The sequence below is a fragment of the Rosa chinensis genome, chromosome 7, assembly GCF_002994745.2.
Source record: "Rosa chinensis cultivar Old Blush chromosome 7, RchiOBHm-V2, whole genome shotgun sequence".
Taxonomy (NCBI): domain Eukaryota; kingdom Viridiplantae; phylum Streptophyta; class Magnoliopsida; order Rosales; family Rosaceae; genus Rosa; species Rosa chinensis.
The window spans coordinates 21,225,676-21,244,931 of NC_037094.1; the positions used below are offsets into that span (position 1 = coordinate 21,225,676).

A 19,256-nucleotide genomic window follows, 5' to 3' on the forward strand; every position below is an offset into this window, starting at 1 on the left:
TATAAAAAGTAATGAACACGTGTACTATCCCGCATCACGGATTGCTTAAAGAATCCAAGCATGAAGCCTAGCATGGCAATTACTCTTGTAATATCCCTTTTCTTATGATAAAACAAAGAGAACAATTGTCGAATTTCAAGAGGACAAACACAAAGATTTAAAACACGCTACCTTAATCAAATGAGCATTAGTGCATCAGCTCATGCCCTAATTTAAGATTTAGTGTTGGTCCCCCAAACATGCACCACACCTTGAAAGCAAGTAAATTACAACAAAAACCAAAAAAAGCAGACAAAACATTATTAAAAATAGACCATGCAAGACACTTCAATTATTTTACACAGATCTCTTTCACCCGATACATGGATGTTGGATCTCATGAATTCCACCTTCAATGCACCTATTAATTTCCCACTCTCCCAATTTTACCCCTGCAAAATTTCTTATATCCCGAAACGGTGGAACTTCTTATATCCCGAAACGGTGAAACGGAGTTCCACCGCCATTAGCCTCCTTAAAACCCGGAACGGTCTTTTCTTTCCTGTCCTAAATAAACAGTCTTCTAAACCTTACTTCCCTTCAAAACAATTCCTCATTTTTCAATTCTTGCTAATTTTTTATTTTCCAAAAAAGGAAAAAAAATCTTAAAAGTTAAAATCCCAGTAAATTTTGTTGATTATATTATTTTACTGTTAATAAAATATCCAAAAGGGAAAAAACAAGAGAGAAATCGCTTTCATTCTCTCTCTCTCTCTCTCTCTCTTCCTATTTCTATTTCTCCTCTCTCTCTCTCTGAAAACCTCCATTGTCTCTGTGATATCTCAAAAAGCAGGACTTGTTGTCCCCCAAAGCCCGCACTAGGGTTTGCGCTTCGAAATTGAGCAGAACTTGACCTCGGCATTCCTCTTATTTACACAAAAGTACCCTTCTTTTTTGGCCTCTTGCATTTTTCAGAATCTGATCAGAGAAAGGGGGAGGCTTGATTTGGAAGAAGGATGGCATTTTGGGTAAATAAGCTGCGAAAGTGAGGTCGGAGAGTTTCTGGATGGGCGTGGCCAAGTCGTGGAGGTTCAGCTTGACACCGGCGGCAGCGAAGCTGGCTCTGTTACAGCACCAGAACGGCTACAATGGCGGCGGTGCGGCCAAGCTGCAGAGCTTGAGATCGCCTAAAACGACGCCGTTTTCGCCGCGGCAGCGGAAGCAGCAGCAGCAGCCGCCGGCGACGAGGAGGTGGTCCGTAGTGTGTGGGCTGATGCTGTTTGGGCTGGGCCTGGTCTCGCTCTTCACCGGACACGTCGCCTCTGATCTCGAATGGTGGTACACTCAGCGGGTGGCCAATCACGGCTTGTACTTGAAGCTGGTAGCTCTTTCTCTGCTTTCGATTTTCGATTTTTTATCAAGTTCTGCCCAGTTTGTTTGAATAAAAGTTTTTTTTTTTTTTGGTTGTTGTGGTGAATTTAGACTGGAAATGGTCGAGAGGCGATTGATGTTTGGAAGTCCAAGTACTCGAAATTCTACTACGGTTGCAGTGAAAGAGGTCGGCATTATCCTCGTAAGTAGAAAAATAAAGGCTGAGAATTTTCTCATATGTAATTCGCAATCATCCTCAGTTTGTCATTATCAGGCTTTTAGTTTGTGACAATTTATGGTGGTGAATTCAGCGGCGAAAAAGGAGAAGGCATCGAATGGATATTTGCTGATTGCAACTAGTGGAGGGTTGAACCAGCAAAGAACAGGAGTAAGTTTCGAATTGTTATTTCTGTCAGCTTCATTTTTTTTTTTTCAGTAAAGAAACTTTATTCCTTCTTTTACTCTCGTAATTACTAGCTTTCAAATTGCCTAAAATGAAAGACTTTTTTTATTTTCGTGTGATCAGATAACAGATGCAGTGGTTGTGGCCCGAATTCTTAATGCTACCTTAGTTGTGCCTGAGCTGGATCATCATTCCTATTGGAAGGATGATAGGTAAGTGTGGTTCTATCAATATTTAAGCCTCTGCTATCTAATCTTGGCGTTGGTAGTGCTTCTGGAAATCGTCTTCCAATAATCTTCTCATTTATTGCACTACTTCTATGTGCAGTGACTTTGTAAATATTTTTGATGTCGAATGGTTCATGTCTTCTCTTGCGAAAGATGTGACAATTGTTCGGAGAGTTCCTGAAAAAGTCATGAGGAGCATGGATAAACCTCCATATACCATGCGCGTTCCGAGGAAATCTGAGCCTGAATACTATATTGATCAAGTTTTACCAATACTTTTGAGGAGACGTGTAAGCACACTAATTTTCTTTGTGTTATCTGGTCTTCATATCCTACAGAAAATTCTGTTATGATGGCTGCAAAAGCAAGCTGATTCTCTGGGTAATTTCACAGGTTCTGCAACTGACAAAGTTTGATTATAGACTTTCGAGTAACCTTGATGACGAGCTGCAAAAGTTGCGTTGTCGTGTTAATTATCATGCACTTAGATTTACAAAATCTATCAATGAGCTGGGTCAGAAACTTGTTATGAGAATGCGACAGATGGCAACACGTTTCGTTGCTGTCCACTTGAGGTTTGTTTTGTATTGCTTATTAATACAAACTGGGGCTGATAGTTTCTAAATTCAACCTGATTTTATTGTTCCTGGCACATTGTTCAGTTGCACTCTACCCTCTCTAATCTACTTTTTTTTTTTTTTTTTTTTTTTTTTGAGGACATGTAAGCATGTTTAAGTTCTCTTGGTGAATCCATCCCTTTCTCCTAAGTTGTCTTTTGTAGCTTTAATGAAAATATCAATCTTGTTGACACTTCAGGTTTGCCTTTTGAAATTCAAGTAAATGGCTACTACAATATATCATAAGATATATGTCAGCAGGCATGTAGTTGCAATGTTGCATGATATGTAGTTTTTTCTATTTGGTAATACAGTTTATGTTTTGCTGGGCAGTCAACACCCACACACTTTTAGTCAGAAAATGTAGGAGTAGGGTATAGACCACATATGTTTCTTTCTCCCATGCTTACAAGATCTTCATGAGTGCATCTTAGATAATTTTTTAGCAATATGAATCTCTGCATTCGGATTGTGGTAGTAGTTTTCATTTTTGGTCTTGTTAATTTGTCGTAGCTAATAAAATGCTTGCATATGTGTCTGATGGTCTTCTCAACTGAAGTGCTATCCATTCATTAATCATATGGTTTGATTCATGTTAATGGCTTGTTGATGTAAGAACATCCTCTTTCTTGACAGGTTTGAACCTGATATGCTAGCATTTTCTGGGTGTTACTATGGTGGGGGTGATAAAGAGAGATATGAGCTTGCTGAAATAAGAAAACGATGGGCAACTTTACCTGTGAGATTGTTATTCCTTTTTTATTTAAGCAAATAATATGGTCATATTCGACTCATTAGATTTAGCATAGATATGTACCGAGTTATTAATACCTATATATATATATATATATATATATTAAATGATGCATGTGTGACAATGCACAATTTCATAATGTACCATACTTGTGATCATGGTATTCGGTCCATATCTGTAATTTGTCTCATGGTGTAATCTTTCTTATTATTCTTATAGGATTTAAGCCCTCTTGATGAGCGAAAACGAGGAAAATGTCCGCTGACGCCTCATGAAGTTGGTCTAATGCTGCGTGCACTTGGTTTCACAAATGACACATACCTCTATGTTGCTTCTGGTGAAATATATGGGGGAGAAGAGACTCTAAGGCCTCTAAGAGAACTGTTCCCAAACTTTTACACAAAGGAGATGCTTGCTAATGAAGAGCTAAAACCTTTTCTTCCTTTCTCTTCTCGCCTCGCTGCAGTTGACTACATTGTCTCTGACGAAAGTGATGTGTTTGTCACTAATAATAACGGGAATATGGCCAAGATTCTCGCAGGTCGAAGGTCAGTAATCAAGTCCATTTTTGCATTAGGCTTCTCATTGATTTAGCTGATGCATTTTTTAAATGTACTGCATCAAATGAAGTTATGCACAATTAAACTGTATCTTGGTTTTGACTTGCACAAGTAAAAACTTAGCCATAACCTAACAAGGATGAACATGTTCCACCACATAAATTTTGTCGCACAAGCAGAAGATAGACCTCTGAACTACTAACTTAACAAATTGTGACTGCCTTCCGCAAATCAAAGTTATGTAGCACTGAAGATAATTCAGATTGAAAGTGCTGTGTTCATTGTCATAGAGTTGAAGGAAGAATTTGTTTTTCTTTTCTTGTACATTTTTTTATATATTTTTGTTGATTCTCTCTTGTACTCTAGTAGGAGTCTTTGCATTTTCTTTCTTTTTATTACAAAATGTTAGAAAAGAAAACTTCAGCTAGGAAGATGTATGAATACATTGTCTTTAACCTTCATCAGCTGTCTGGTATTAGGTTATTCCAGATATTCAAGTCCATGTAACACCTGATGACCAGCTGAAATTTTGTTGATATTTCAAGTGAAAACTAATTTCTGTTTAGATATAGGCTTCTCATCCTACAACTGTAGGTGGATAATGAGTTTGCAGATAAGAGCTGCTCATTATCCAGTTAGGTGCTTTTAAATTTGTTCAGCTGTCATCTAAGTAGTAGCGGCCAGTAGAAAGTTGTATGTTGTAAGTGAACTAAATTTGAGTTCTCTAAAGAATGTGAAACCCGATTCCGCTTGAGACTTCAAAACAAGCAGGAAAGTTTGTGGCTATCCGAAGAACTATGATTGTTCCTGACTTGGTGTAGAAATTTGACAATTTCATCTATTTAGTGTTAATTTGTTTTTCTGTCCAATTGTAGCAATCTGAGCTATATATATTCTAAACCCAAGCCAAAAGAACATACAAATAATTGATGTCTAGTATTTGGTCAATAAATCATATAGACTGAAAGTGAAAGATCTCTTTCAACAGGTGTTTTATATTTTCTAGAAGTATGGTGGCATTTGTTTAATTACATAATGGCAAGAGAAGGCTGCATTGAGAGAAATCTTCATGTTTAGTCTATGAATACTTTGACATCATGGTTATTATGTTCATAATCTCTAATTCTCTATCCTACAATTACTGTATTATTATTATTTTTTTTTCTGGTTCAGGAGAAACATAAAATTTATATATAATAGATCAAAGTACAAGAGAAAACAAGAAAGTTGGCAGAGCCTAAACATTTCAAAACAAGTAGAACAAGAAATCTGTACTTTTATTACTTTTTTTTGTTTATTTGATTTAATCTGTCTTTTTTCTTTTTCTTTTTGGGAGACACTAATGTTATTGCCTTTATCCATCATCCATAGGAGGTATATGGGTCATAAGAGGACAATCCGGCCAAATGCAAAGAGGCTCAGTGCTTTGTTCATGGCAAGGGATCAGATGGATTGGGATACATTTGCAAAAAAAGTGAAGTCATGCCAAAGAGGATTCATGGGTGAACCTGAGGATATGAAACTTGGACGAGGTGAATTTCATGAATTTCCATACGCTTGTATCTGCGAGAAACCATCAAGTAGTATTGAAAACAAAGATCATCACACACAAGTTGTAAAGGACTCGACACGGAAAACCAGAAATCCATATAACGTATATTCAAGGGAGAAGGCTCTACACGTATCTATGAAGAGGAACATGGGAAAATCTGAAAGAGATCATGAGAATGATGAAGTTTTCCCAGACTAGTGGCGTGCAGAAAGGAAGCAAACTGAGGACTCATGGTGGTGGGAAGAACTTCTTATCTAAATTATTGGGGTATGGCACTGGCTTTGCTGCTTCCTTAATATGGCATATTTTTTTCATCGTGCCAACACAATTTTATGCACGGCGTGCTGCATCTTGGGGGCGATGTCAATATCTTTGGTTGGATTGATGAACGACTGGAGTGGATCCATGTATAGGTTCAGTGAGCTGCAATTGTTTATAAGTAGTGTTGCTAGTAAATAACTTGTAGGTTTGACAGTAACTGATTGTTACCAGCTTTTGCATTAACAAAAGTTTCTTGTGTGCGAGTGTGTATTTTCATTCAATATAGCTTCCACTTTGACAATACGCATGCTACAAGTTCGAATATATCCCTCCAATTCCTTTTAGTTTAACTTGTCTCGAACTTGCAACAATGAGGCCGCGTGGATTGCATTGGAGCCGGTGGTTCTGACGGTGTTAGAAAAACTATCCTCAAATGAATGCAAGCATAAACTACGCTTAATGAGACTTGCTCCATCTTTGTACAAAATCTGAAGCCACATAAGAAAAAATCTACTAGAAAGAACGCCATCTAACAAAGAAAAAGTACCTAACGTCAAGAGAAAACTTAATCAGGCCAAGCAGGAAAATTATTGATTAACTTAACTCTGACGTTTATGAAGATTGGGACATTTAACAACAATCATTGAAACCAGATGATTCCCATCAAGTTGCTGATTAATAATTTAATGATCATCTGAAAGACTTGCATTACAACAGGCCAAACTACATGGGCAATTTCCATATACAACCTATCTGAGCGAGACCTAGGAAGACCATTAACTGTGAAACAAAGGCTAAAATCACTATGAACATCTACTCTCAACTAGTTCTTTACTGACCGACCATCAAACCAAGGAAGCAAGAGTTTCCATCCTATGATCAATATGCACAATATGCTGGGTATGTTTCCCTTGCCATCAAAAACCGACGTTCCTCTGACCGGAACCTGTCATTGCAAGAGCTCCTCTCAATCATGGTTACTCCCTGTCACAATCTAACAGTCAGATTCACATAAAGTTTCCCAAAAAAAAAAAAAAGAAGCCCTGGAAGATCATATTTAACCTCTAGAACCATTTCTATTCTGACTTCTGGGCTTCTCATGTGAAACGGAAGGAATCTTTGAAATGCTCAACGAACTTTGCAGTCCTTCCAATAGCTGTGGCCAGCAAATTAACAGAATGAGCCTTAAACTTGTGAATATTCAAAAAGAGATTGTTAACACACATGCAACAGAAGCAAGGGAGCTAGCATATGCATGAAAAGAGTTGTATATGGTGGATTCTGGAGTTAATTTCTTTAAATAGTCTTTGTACAGTTCTTATAAAATACTTTCTAGCTACAGATTCATCTATCATGCTATTTCATTAATTCCTCTTTTCTGGATATTTTACATCAAAATAGTGGAGAAGCATGCTACTCGCTCATAGATTAAAACAAATACTCACGCCCATGCAACAATCTTCCGACATAAAAAAGACATGTGAAAAAGAAAAAAATTAACATTGAACATCTATATGCAAAATAAAGAAGGCATGCATATCAAATACTTACTCTTGATGTTGGCTGAATTCTGCGATTTGATCTACGAGGCTCGACTACTTCTGCAGTTGACCTTACAGGATTACTACTTGTACCTTTGCCCTCCTCAATTTTACCCAACTTTCCAACAACTGGTGCAAAATTTCCTTTATTTCCCCGTTCGGATTTAGCAGTTGTAGTGGCTACCTTCTTGGATGGAGGTAAATCTGACGACGGAGTTCGTGAAGAGAACATGGCTGCGCCCTGTGCTCTTCCATCTGAGCTATAACCTGATCCCGTCTCAAATATGTTGCGCTTGCCAGATAAACCCTCAGCTTGTCTTACAGAGTCTTTGACCTTTCTTGTATGGTCCATCTTACTGGAGCCATCCGCAGCAGAAACTAAATCTATTGAAAAGTTGTCCTTCTGAGGAACTGTTTTATCCGACATACTCCGCTGCTTTTCAGATCTAAAACCCCTTAGCTTGTTATCGGCCCCCTCTTTGTCCTTTGTATCAAATTTAGATGTATTTTTCAATGCACGGAAACCTGATGATTGTGGCATCAAATATTTCGCAAATTTCACAGAATCATTAGACTCGTTAACCTTACTAGTCTGATTGGCCACATAATGCTTGCTAACTTCCATAAATTTTCTTTTGGGCTTCGGAATACCAAATTTTACTGATCCTTCCTTCTGCAACCCTGTCCGATTTGTTCTGGCTCCATCAAGCTTATTCTCAATCCTGGTATTTTTACCTATATTAAATACCTTTTCATTTGCAGACAAATTCAGCAAACTTGGCTCTTCAGGTTTTCCTGCATCAAGAACATTGCTTTTTAAAGTCTTATCCTTCCCTTTTCCTTCCACTGTAGAACTGCCCAATTTGATTCGCTTTTCCTGCGGCAAGCCATCCTGAATACCGAACATGCACTTAGTGAACTAAAAAATTAACTTTACAAAACTACAAAACCAAGCAAAAGTGCCTGTCAAGATGGGCACCTCCATGGAAGAGCCGTCATTCCGCACACTGGACCATTCAACCCATTCCCCATCCTTCCAAATCAGAGAAGGCCGAAGATGCCAAGCTTTAACATGTGATGTTTCCCCTTGAGCTGTAAGAATTATTCAGCATAGGATCTTATAATACAATCAAAATCAACTAGATGCAGGAGTCGTACGCAGAGCACCCCCACAACCAATGCACTCAACCCCCCCCCCCCCAAAAAAAAAATAAATAAATAAAAAAAATAAAAAAATAAAAAGAAATACACACCTGGAAAGTGGACTTTTAGTATAGTTTCATCTTTCTTGTTTTTTTCAGTCACAACACCTTCCCACCAGCTGCAAATAAATTGATAGTCATCAGATGAGTTAATGATACCAATGACTCAAAAGTGGATGTGGAAACCGGAGAAAAAAACACCAAAGATACAGTACGTAAATAGGAAGACCTGATGCAAATTCATCAATATTTAAGATACCAACACTACCAAGTTGTTTCAATTGATGAAGAAAAATACAAGGAAATGTAACCGAGAAGTTCAGTATCACCCAAATTGCAGATGAAGTTTTGTTTGGTATTCTTGAAAAGCATTCACAAAATCTTTTTTGCAGCCTTGATACAATTGCAGGCAATAGTCATATTTACCTTCCTGGGCAATTTCACGCATACAAAATTCCCAACAAACAATTATAAACAAACTTGTGGTTACCTGTTTTGTATCCAGGCATCAACTTTGTCTCCAACAGACCAAGCGTAATCTGCCATTGCTTCTCTCCGCCTTTTCCTTGTTCCTTCAAGGGAGGGGGTAAGAAGGCGAGCAACACGTATTTTTGGTGGCTTATCGTCTTTGCTGTCAAGTGCCACCCATTCCTGTAGTTTCCCTGAGCCTATGTCAATGGGAAACCATATATACATTGGGTGAATGACATGCACGTAGGCACAAGATATTCTTTGTCAGAGGAGCTTAGTTACGTGTATAATAATAAAGGTAGCATTGCCAGCAAAAAACATACAGCAAAACTAGATCCTAAACCTAGCAGGACTCAAGAATTTATCACTTAAGAACAAGGGCAAAGGATTGATTATTTGTTACTATCTGGCAGCACTGAGAGAAGCATACCTTCGTCTGACTGAAGCTCAGTGTAACATACACATGCTTTGCCGTCCTGCAAACTCAATACAGTAGCTGTGAACCAGCCCACTGCAAATCCACCCCCTTCTTTGAAAACCTAGAAGAAACCAAGTGAGTAATATGTTAAAGCCCATACCATCTCAAGCTTCAGAACAAAGTTGCACATAATCACTCTATGAATATATGATTGTACATTGCAACAGCAAAGGGAAATAAAAAAAGAAGTTATAACAAAACATTTAAGATCATTCTTCAGCTTTATACCTCTACTTGAGAACCCTCAACGATGCAGCTATCTTTGGACGCTTCTGCAGTTTTTCCAAGATCATTCCCAGCAGTGGGCAAAGCAGACTTTATAATCTCAGTAACCCTTTCACCGACTGTAGGCGATTTCTTAGTGGCAGTGATCAGTGTTTCTTCCTTATCTGAATCTTCTCCAACAGTGGAAAAATTTGATTGTTCCCTCATTCCGTCATTTGATTTCTTAACAGTCTCTGAAGATACTTGGGGTGCTTTCCAATAACCCTCAGGACCAGCTTTTACCAAGTCGCTCAAAGGCACAGGATCACCCATAGCAACAACTGTTCCAGCTTGTGATACAGCTTCTGCGGCTAGCTCAGCAGCTTTTACTATGGCGTCCATATTTTCAGCTCGCTTTGAGGCTGCAGATGCAGCTTCAACCCTCCTTCTAGCAGCCTCTCTAGCAGCAAAAAGGATTGAACTTGAACTGTTTGTTCCATCCTCAGCACTAAAAACAGATCCTGGAGCAGCCAATCCCAATGCATTCACTCCATCAGTACTCAAATCTACCATACTTTCACTTTGATTCCCATAGGCTTCCTCAGCCATCAGTACTGCTTGCAATGCAGCATTTGCCGCAACATTGGCAGCTGCAGCTGCTGCTTTTGCAACAGCAGCGGCGGCAGCTACAGCAACAGCAGCAGAAGCTAATTTGGCTTCGGCATCTGATGTCAATCCGGAATGTTTCTGCTTATCCAACTGACTCCATATTTCTTGACTGTGACCAACAGCTGCAGCAGCATGAGCAGAAGCTTCCTCTGCTTGTTGCCTAGCCTCCTTAGCTTTACTAAGAGTCTCTTTTGATAAAGTTGCCCTCTGCTCCAAACCAAGATCTGCTTTCTTGAGGTGATCGGAGGATACCGACATAGCCAATTTTTCTGGCATGGCCTTAGACACAAAGGTACTTGGGGCAGTGACTACAACAGATGTAGATACACTACTAGTAACAGCCAGGGTTATAGCTGACTCAGGTTCAGATTGAGGCTGCAAACTAATCGGACCAAGTTCCTTAGAATCTGAGATCTTTTTTCTTTTTCTAGACTTAGGTTGAGATGAAGGCTCGCCAGGTGATGCTACTCCCACTTTCTTTGAGTCAAGCAGTGGAGAAACCCCTGCAAAAACACTGGTTGTAGCCCCAGTTTGACCAGTAACAACCGAGGAGGCATGCTTTATACTGGATACTTGTGATGAAGTTGTTTCTTTTACAGGAGTCAGCAGCACTGACTCTGTACTAGGAAATGCTGAGAAACGAATACTGGTTTCAGCTGCAGATGACTGTGGAGAAGGAACCCAGGGACCCCGAAACGGGGACTGAGACATCCACGAGGAATTTTGTCCAACAATGTTCCTTATGGGTGATGTTTGGAAAGGATGCAATGGAGTATGGGCCTGCTGATAATCCATTACCGAACCTCTCGGCAGAACACTATATTGAGGGGCCTCACAAGCAGGGGTAGGAATGCTCCAAAGCGGTGATGAAATTGGTATCATGGGACTCGCAGTAGGTGGAATACCCTTTGTGCTGGCTCGACCAGCAGGTGAGGAGATAACTTTACCCTGGAATGCACTTTGTTTACCAGCTTGATCAGGAACCCTACCACCTGTAAATCTCAGGTCTGAAGCAGAGTTAAAAACTCAATAAAATCAATAAAGAATTTTTTTAAAAGGAATAGAGGAGTCTACAAACAGAGATGCAGAAAATATTCAAAAGAGAATAAAACAGCTTAAATTTCAAGGATGTACCAGAGGATGACTGCAAAAGGGTTTCTGGATTAATAGGGGTAGATTTTTGACTGTGTAGCCTCTCTATGCACTTACGCCACGCATTCTCCCAGATACTCCTTCCACCATCTAACAGGAAAAAAAAATCCCAAGTTACTATACATTTATAAAATTGTGAAGAGAAACAAAATAAAGACAACAATAACTAACCAGGTCCTCCATATGCCGACACCATATAAGCTTCATCAGGTGCTGTTCCTTGACTGTACAATAAAGGGGAAAGAAAATGTGTTCACTTTTCTCAGAGTTGAAATACAATAATCCCATAATTGAAGAGCTTCCATGTTCTGTTCTTTTTCCTCATAGCACACCATTCATATAATTATCCCACCCTCACCCCAAAGAAAAACACAAATCCTCTCTCAAAACCAATGCAGAAGCATCAAAACTCTGCCTTCTTACTCTTTTCAGTATATAAGTTTCAGGATATCACATTTTCACTGTGCCTTTTCTTGTTTATGATTCTGTTATCAATAACTTTAAGCAGCAGCCCCAAAATATATAAAAAGCACCATTTGAATGTTTCCCATTCATTTTATAGAAGAATATGTTCTTATTTAGATTTTTTCCCTTCTTCATTATATGAGTTTGGTTCATACTAAGAGGACTCACATCAGTAAAGAAACTAAAGCACGAAAAAGGACAAATAAAAAAAAATCAGTATAGAACATATAGAATTAGCAAGAGGACTCACATCAAAGCTCCATAAACAAAGATCTGAGCACGTAATTGCACTTGCTGCAGATCGGTGAAAGGCTGCTGAAATACTAGAGATGCTGGAGCAGAAGAATTCAGATCTGGCAGACCAGATGTTGCACTAGTAAGAACTGAATAAGTTTTTGAGCTACCATCCACAAGCCCGAAGTACTGTATGTCACTTGGATGCGCAAACTGAAAAATTCCAGATTTCCCCAGGGGCACACTGCTAGATTTGTCTCCTCTGTCTGCTTGTCTCATAGGAGTTGTCGCTTTCACAGTTCCCTTCTTAGCACTCTCTTTACCTGTTCCCTTACTAGATGCTCGCCTTCTTTTCCGTTCTGTGGTACCTTTAGAACCACCACCAGCAATCTCTCCATCACCTCCACGAGAAATTTCTTGCGAGATCTTTGCATCCATCTGGCCTGAGGCAGAATTTGTTTGAGACCCATCTACAATCTTCACAAAGAAAAAGGAAAAATCTAAATAAGAATTTTGAACAGTATGGTGACACAACACCCAAATATATACATTCTTAAGAAACAAAAATATTAGTTCACTATAAAAATGAGCAACAAATATGGTTAAAAATAATACTTTGGGAGCTGAAATAGCAGGAAAGGGCTGCGAGCTGTTGGCAGCAACCCCTATAGGCAAATCTGCAAAGGAAGTGATATCTGAGGTGCCATATCCCTGATCTTTGGGGACATCATTTCCAGTTGGATTCGAGGAATTAGAAGAATGTTTGCCGCCATCCCCAACTACGTTAGTATCTGCGGCATTCTGATTTGTCGACTCCTTGATATTGCCTTTTTCATGTTTAGTCTCAGGAATCTCAGTTGTTCCAAAAACTTTGGGAGAATCACAACCAGGCTGGTAGGGATCAGCAGACTTAGAACAAGATTCGGGCGAACAAGTAGAAAGCATTGGACCTTCAAAATTTCCAAAAGCATCACCTGAATAATGATCAAAATGATAATTAAACCAACTTGACATGGCAGTAAGACCAATAGATACGTATGAACTAGCTTTCGCATGTGTCACAGTCCCCTCACTAGAAGATGTAAATCCCAGATCTCAATTCTGATTCATGATCCCAACATGATAAAGCTAGATGACTTCCATCAAAATTTAGGAAACAATCCAAGTGATCTCAGATGTCACAGAGAGCAACGTAAAGAAACTCAACTCACTTATATTCAGAAGAAGTTGATACAAATATATGACTCGTTCAAGCTTGCCACATTAGGCAGTGCAACTCATATAGATGATATTGACAGAGATCATATATACGAAGTTATATTGTTTTAAGTCCAAATTCTTTCTAAAAGGAGAAACGAATAATGATAACAAATAAACTAAAATTTATCACCTGTTACATTCGCTGATGCCTTTTCAGATTTGTCTTCTGTGGTAGATTTGTTTTCTGTTGTTGCTCCATCTTGAGCTTCAGCATCATCACCTCGTTTTACTTCCATATCCGTTGTGCTTCTCTTGCTAATTTCAATAGCAACTGCTGTTCCAGGTTCACTTTGGTTTTCAGTATTGCAACTAACTGAAATTGGCAGAGACTGATCAAGCGTATTGCATAACAGTTGTCCAGCAGTATCACAAGAAGCACCTTTTTCAGCTTCACAAACAGGGCCTGGTCCAGATTCTACCATGGGTGATGACACTGTACCTGATACACTTGTATCTTTGGATATTTCGATTGCAGTTTCTCCTTTATTGTCCGAGTGTGATCCCATAGCAGGAGAAGGTGCTGCAGGAACCACTGATACGTTATGAATATGTGTGGTTGCACCATTCTCAGAAGACAAGGGAACAACATCCCTTGTGCCGCAAGAAGCCAGATCACAACTTTCCAAGGGAACATCAGCCACTGCGAGAGAGAGAGAGAGAGAGAGAGAGAGAGAGGTCCAAGTTAGTACATTTAGACATTTAGTTGATATGAAATTTCTGTCCATCCAGTCTCAATTTCAAAGCATACCTGATGCATTGCCATCAACATCATGTTTTAGTGTTGGAACAATCAACTCTTTTTCTGCAGAATCTTCACACAAAGATGAGGACTCATCTCCCTTACCAGCAGATCCAACAAACTCCAAATCCATACTATTAGATTCAACAGGTAAATTTGTAGTATCCTTTTCACTGTAAGAGAGATCCTGGTCACATTTACCAGATATACCTTCTTTGCAAACTTCATTTTCAGAACACCTTTCTGTAGACTCCTTCAGATTAGAAGGTGACACATGGCTTTCTTCATTTAATTCCTCAGCAGAAACTCCAAAAGCATCATGGAGACTTTTAGAAGCTCCAGTCACATGCACTTCACTAGGCATTTCGGCTGAAGAGCATGTTGGAGTCAAATTAGAATGAACTTCCGGATTCTCATCACCTCTGCCTTTGAAAACCTCAGTTTCCTCAATGACTGCCATAGAAGCCTCAGACTTTCTGACCAAAATCTCACTATCAATGGGTTGGCCACCACTTTTTAATGCATCCTCCTCGGTGCTCTTTCCAGAATTCACCTTCAATCTAGAGTCTAGACTGGACGAAAATCCAGAATTGCTGTTCCCGACCTCATCTGCATACACAGTATCACTTTTGTAGGCTACAGGTGATAAAACATGTGGGCTTATGTTAGATTGATCACCGGTAGTATCTGTGCCTTTGGACAACACTATGTCTTCACATTTAGTGGTCTCCACATGAACATCAAGGCATTTCCTGTCACTACTTGCATCCACTGTATGTAAATCATTATCCGTCCTCAAGGTAGGGCTTGCACAGGCAGAAACACTGTTGCCAAGTTCAACTGCATGCCCGGTGTCATTCCCATTTGGTGATAAGTCAGGTGTGTGTAATTTAGATTGATCACCACCAGTGTCTGTAGCTTTCAACGAGACAGAAGGAACTTCAGGGGATTCCTTGACAGTACATACATCCATTGTACACAAGTTAGAATCCCCTTTGAGGGTAGGATCTAGACCAGACAAAACTCCAGTATTGCTGTTCTGATCCTCAGTGCCATAACCACTGTCATTTTTGTCAGACTTAGCTGGAACACCACCAGTATCTGTGTCTTTAAAAGAGATAACAACATCTTCACATTTGTTGGTGTCATCAAGAACTTCAGGGCATTCCCTGTCAGTGCATCTGTCCACTGTCTGTAAATCAGATTCCCCTTTCAGAATAGGATCTAGACTGGAAGAAATTTCGCCAAGGTTGTTCCTAACCTCAATTCCATACCCAGCATCATTTGTGTAGGTCATTGTGGATTGATCACCACCAACATCAGGGTCCTTAGACAGTACCAGATCTTCACATTTATTGGTCTCAGTAAGAACTCCAGGACATTCCTTATCACTGCATCCACCCATTGTATGTAAAATAGAATCCCCTTGCAGCATAATTTTAGACGCTTCCTGCACATCAATAACAGTATCTTCATTTGCAATTTCTTTTTTTCCAGACTCCACCTCTGAAGCTAAACAATGAGGTTTGTCCAAATCATTCCTACATTGAATATCTATGCTTGCCACATCATGACTGCCTGGATTCTCTTCAGTAATATCCACTATATGATGTGGAACATCTTGATTATTCAACTCATCACTGCTTGTAATAATACTTCGCACAGAAGTCATCATATTATCAACTTGCATCTCTGAAGCAGATGAATTTTCATGCATTTTTTTATCTGGAGGATAATCAACTAAATTATCAAATTCCATATTATTCACATCCTTGCCTTTATCATCAGTCAGGCTCCCTGTAGTTACAGGCAGCCTATCCCGATCACTGACAGAATTTGGATCCAAAACACTTGAATTTCCATCAACTGGTAATTCAACTTCCTGAGTTTGTGAAGCATCCTCAAGCCGAGGCTGATCTCCAACATTATCTAAGCCAGAAAGGTTTCCGGCAGTTTCATCTAGCAGTAAAGTAGAATGTAGATCTCTAACATCCCCTGTTTCAGTGAGAATGTTATCATCATTCTTCAAATTAGTATCCATCTGTTTTATGCAACCCACTTCCTTACAGGCATCTGATTCCTCCAAGATAGTCTGAGCGGGAATTATTTCTTCCTGCCCAACAGATTTTAATAGCATTTCCACAGATTCTGAGGACGTGGCCTCAGACCAAACATTGTTCCGCCTTGATATAGAGCACGATTCTACTGCACTTGAACTAAACTCTATCCCACTACTCCCACGAGAGAAATCCTCAATCCAGTTGTTAGCTTCGCTACTCTCAATGCCAAGAAAAACCTCAGTTTCAACCAAACTATCAAACCTCAAATGCCCCTGAAGGCTGTCATCAAAATCAAATTTGGGAAGACCATATGGCTGTAAAACTGGAGGACAATTGGTGCTCCCTTCACCAGCTAATTGAAGATTCTGGCTTTGAAAATCATTGTCATCATACTCCATGGGTGAATCCCTACAAACAAGAAAAATAATAATGATAATAATAAGACATATTATTCAAACCAAAAAAAAATCAAAATCTACGTTCCCAGATAGCTGCTACAGTGAGATAAAACTTTGTGCAATTAGATAATTAGATTCACCTAATATTTACGACTATCATCTTGCAAAATAAAAAAATAACACCTTGTCACAATGTGTCATAGCCTTACAACTGTCTTCAACGTGATATGTTTAAGAAAGGCACTCAATTATCCAACGGAACCATATACATGCTTGCCTTGAAAAGGTGCCTAATTATGGCATCAAAAAAGCAAATTGATTGTTGTTTTGAAAGTGAGCATCATGCAAAAATCAATCCAAACAAAAGCAATAAAAAGTTTATAATAAACAACTGAAGCTAAGCAACAAAAAGAAATGATAACTAAATGCATACATGCTAACCTCCACAATGCTGTAAGTTTCTAAATTTGAACAGTTCCTATGACCCAAGATTGTAAAGACAACAGTAAAACTAAACCTCCATCCTAGATCAACTTTCTGTGTATCTACCTATCGATTACTAGGAAGATAACTCCCAAATAACTGCAAATGAGTAAACCAAGCCTGAACCGACAACCAGACAATATTTCAATTCCATAAAACTTTCATGACTCTGGAAAAGAATCCACCTTTACTCACTAAACACTAAGTAGAGGTTACACACAAATCGATTAACTCCTAGTCACCGTACCGCGGAGAACTAAACAGAACAATAATCACACAGAACGCATATAATCATAAATTCAAAGATTAAAGCTTCGGCATTTCCAATTGTCTCCTGTTAGATTGTGGGGGAAGCAGAAGCTATTGAATTAAACTCACCGTTTTACAGGAAAGCAAAGGAACAAAATTTGCCCTAATTTTAAGAGAGAGAGAGAGAGAGAGAGAGAGAATCCCTAGACAGATAAGCAAATAGAGAGAAATGAACAGTACCAGAAGAAGTAAGAAGTGTAGAGACGCTACCTCCCTCCATCCGGTGACGAAATCCGGCCCGGTTGATCTCTCAGCTGCTCCCCAATCGTGCGCTCATCTGCAAAACCAAACCCTAAAACTCAGTCTCTCTCCCTCTCTCTCACCCCCCTCACCTAATTTTTGATAACCACAAACACCAGCGAGAAGAGAACAATAAGAACCCTAACGGACAAAAGAAATCAAAAACGTCGGCAGAGGGTTTTGGTTTTTTACCGGAGTGTTGGAGTTTCCGGCGGATCGAATTAGGGTTCCGGCGAAATCAAATGTACTGACGAACACGAAGTGATATTTTCTGTGTGTGTGAGTAAAGAAACTGTGGCCTTTTTTTGTTGTTTTCTAGAGAGAGAAAAAATGTTAAATGAGAAGCGAATTTCAAAAAATTAAAATTAAAAAAGGAAAAAGAAAAAGAAAAAAAAAATTGGAAATGGGCAAAAGATCCGACGGGTATGGAAAGAGGCCCGGGACACGTGGATTTTTATGAGTGGTTGATGGAAGATTCTGAAGTTGGATCGAAGGTTATGGGCGGTTACGGATCGTACGTCACAGGCAATTAAATCACAGTTTGATTTTGGATGGGACCCACGTGACGGGGGCGTGGAGCTGTGAAGGAGTTAAGGGTGGTGATTCGAATCGGACAGTGAGGAAGGATATGTGACAGGAGGGTGAGGGGATGAGGGAAGAGTCCAAAAGAGAAGGGACACGTGGCGGGAGGTATTGGATTGGGTCAGCGGAACAGATGAGGGTTCCCTATAGAAGAGTACAATTAGAATGTGACTAATTAGGGTCCTGCAGTCTATATTTGAGTCCCCCTAAAATAGTACTTTTTCTTTTGTGGATTTCCTAATGGACCACCATGTGGATAAGGATTACTTTTTCTATTTTTTTTGTTTTTGTTTTTGTTTTGTTGAGGTGAAGACTTTCAGTTTAAGCCCTAAAAGAGAGTTCATTCAATCTAGTACCACCAAACCATATACCCACCACCTCAATAAAAACATTCACGCAATATGATTACTCCATGTTAAGTTTTGTTGTTAGGTTACGTGACGGATTCATATTGGTCTACGTTCCAACGTTTCTTTTTCGTTTTTTGACTTAATTCTTTTTATGAATTATGTAATGTGACATCATATAATTGATTATCGAGACGACACAACCTCTAATAAAACCATAACAGCTTCTAGAGAGTTGAACTTCTAGTGCATAAGTGACACATTATTTTGGAAATTTTTGTGGTACTGTATTGCCACTTTCTGAATGAGATCACTGAAAATCATGCAATGGGTTGGTGCTAACAAATGTTCAAATTTTAGAAATAAAAAGATAATTCAGTTGCTAACCGCTGAACTATTGCATGATTTTTGGTGTGGTTCTACGCAACTGTGTAGTTTAGAAAATCGCAGTTGTGCAAATAGTTTGCAACAGAGGCTAAAACTAAACTCTTCTTTGGGCCGTAACTATCATGAACCATGCTGCCTTGCATCCTGATGATGACTTGCTCTGTGCCCATCAAGATTCTTCACAAAAAGTCTGAAATGTTACCATTTTCGTAACATTTTCAAGAGCAGCAGGAATAAAGTTTGGCAAGCCAAAGTTCTTATCATGCTTGTCCTTGTATAAATGAGTCGTCTCTTTCAAGTGGAAGTTTAAA

General features: G+C 39.2%; 2 protein-coding genes across 6 annotated transcripts; one reads left to right on the forward strand and one right to left on the reverse strand.

Moving 5' to 3' along the window:
* Positions 1-600: 600 nt before the first annotated feature.
* Positions 601-6,029, forward strand: LOC112175741 (O-fucosyltransferase 29). Its single transcript, XM_024313472.2, has 9 exons — positions 601-1,360; positions 1,462-1,552; positions 1,662-1,738; positions 1,877-1,965; positions 2,081-2,270; positions 2,374-2,555; positions 3,234-3,336; positions 3,571-3,899; positions 5,283-6,029. The coding sequence occupies exons 1-9, from the start codon at positions 1,046-1,048 to the stop codon at positions 5,659-5,661; spliced, it is 1,755 nt and encodes a 584-aa protein (XP_024169240.1). The 5' UTR covers positions 601-1,045; the 3' UTR covers positions 5,662-6,029.
* A 306-nt stretch (positions 6,030-6,335) lies between these two features.
* On the reverse strand, positions 6,336-17,979 carry LOC112175740. 5 transcript variants are annotated; one of them, XM_024313470.2, is made up of 16 exons: positions 17,822-17,979; positions 17,600-17,666; positions 14,149-16,607; positions 13,531-14,040; positions 12,756-13,114; positions 12,157-12,617; positions 11,613-11,665; positions 11,424-11,531; positions 9,645-11,296; positions 9,369-9,477; positions 8,958-9,135; positions 8,519-8,586; positions 8,245-8,357; positions 7,276-8,157; positions 6,787-6,880; positions 6,336-6,708 (listed from the first exon to the last, which is right to left on the reverse strand). In XM_024313470.2, the coding sequence occupies exons 3-16, from the start codon at positions 16,595-16,597 to the stop codon at positions 6,692-6,694; spliced, it is 7,053 nt and encodes a 2,350-aa protein (XP_024169238.1). In that variant the 5' UTR covers positions 16,598-16,607; positions 17,600-17,666; positions 17,822-17,979; the 3' UTR covers positions 6,336-6,691. The 5 variants fall into 5 exon arrangements, with proteins under 5 accessions (XP_024169238.1, XP_024169239.1, XP_024169236.1 ...); XM_024313471.2 differs by having other exon boundaries at positions 9,645-11,281; positions 17,570-17,666; XM_024313468.2 differs by having other exon boundaries at positions 17,570-17,666.
* Positions 17,980-19,256: the final 1,277 nt, after the last annotated feature.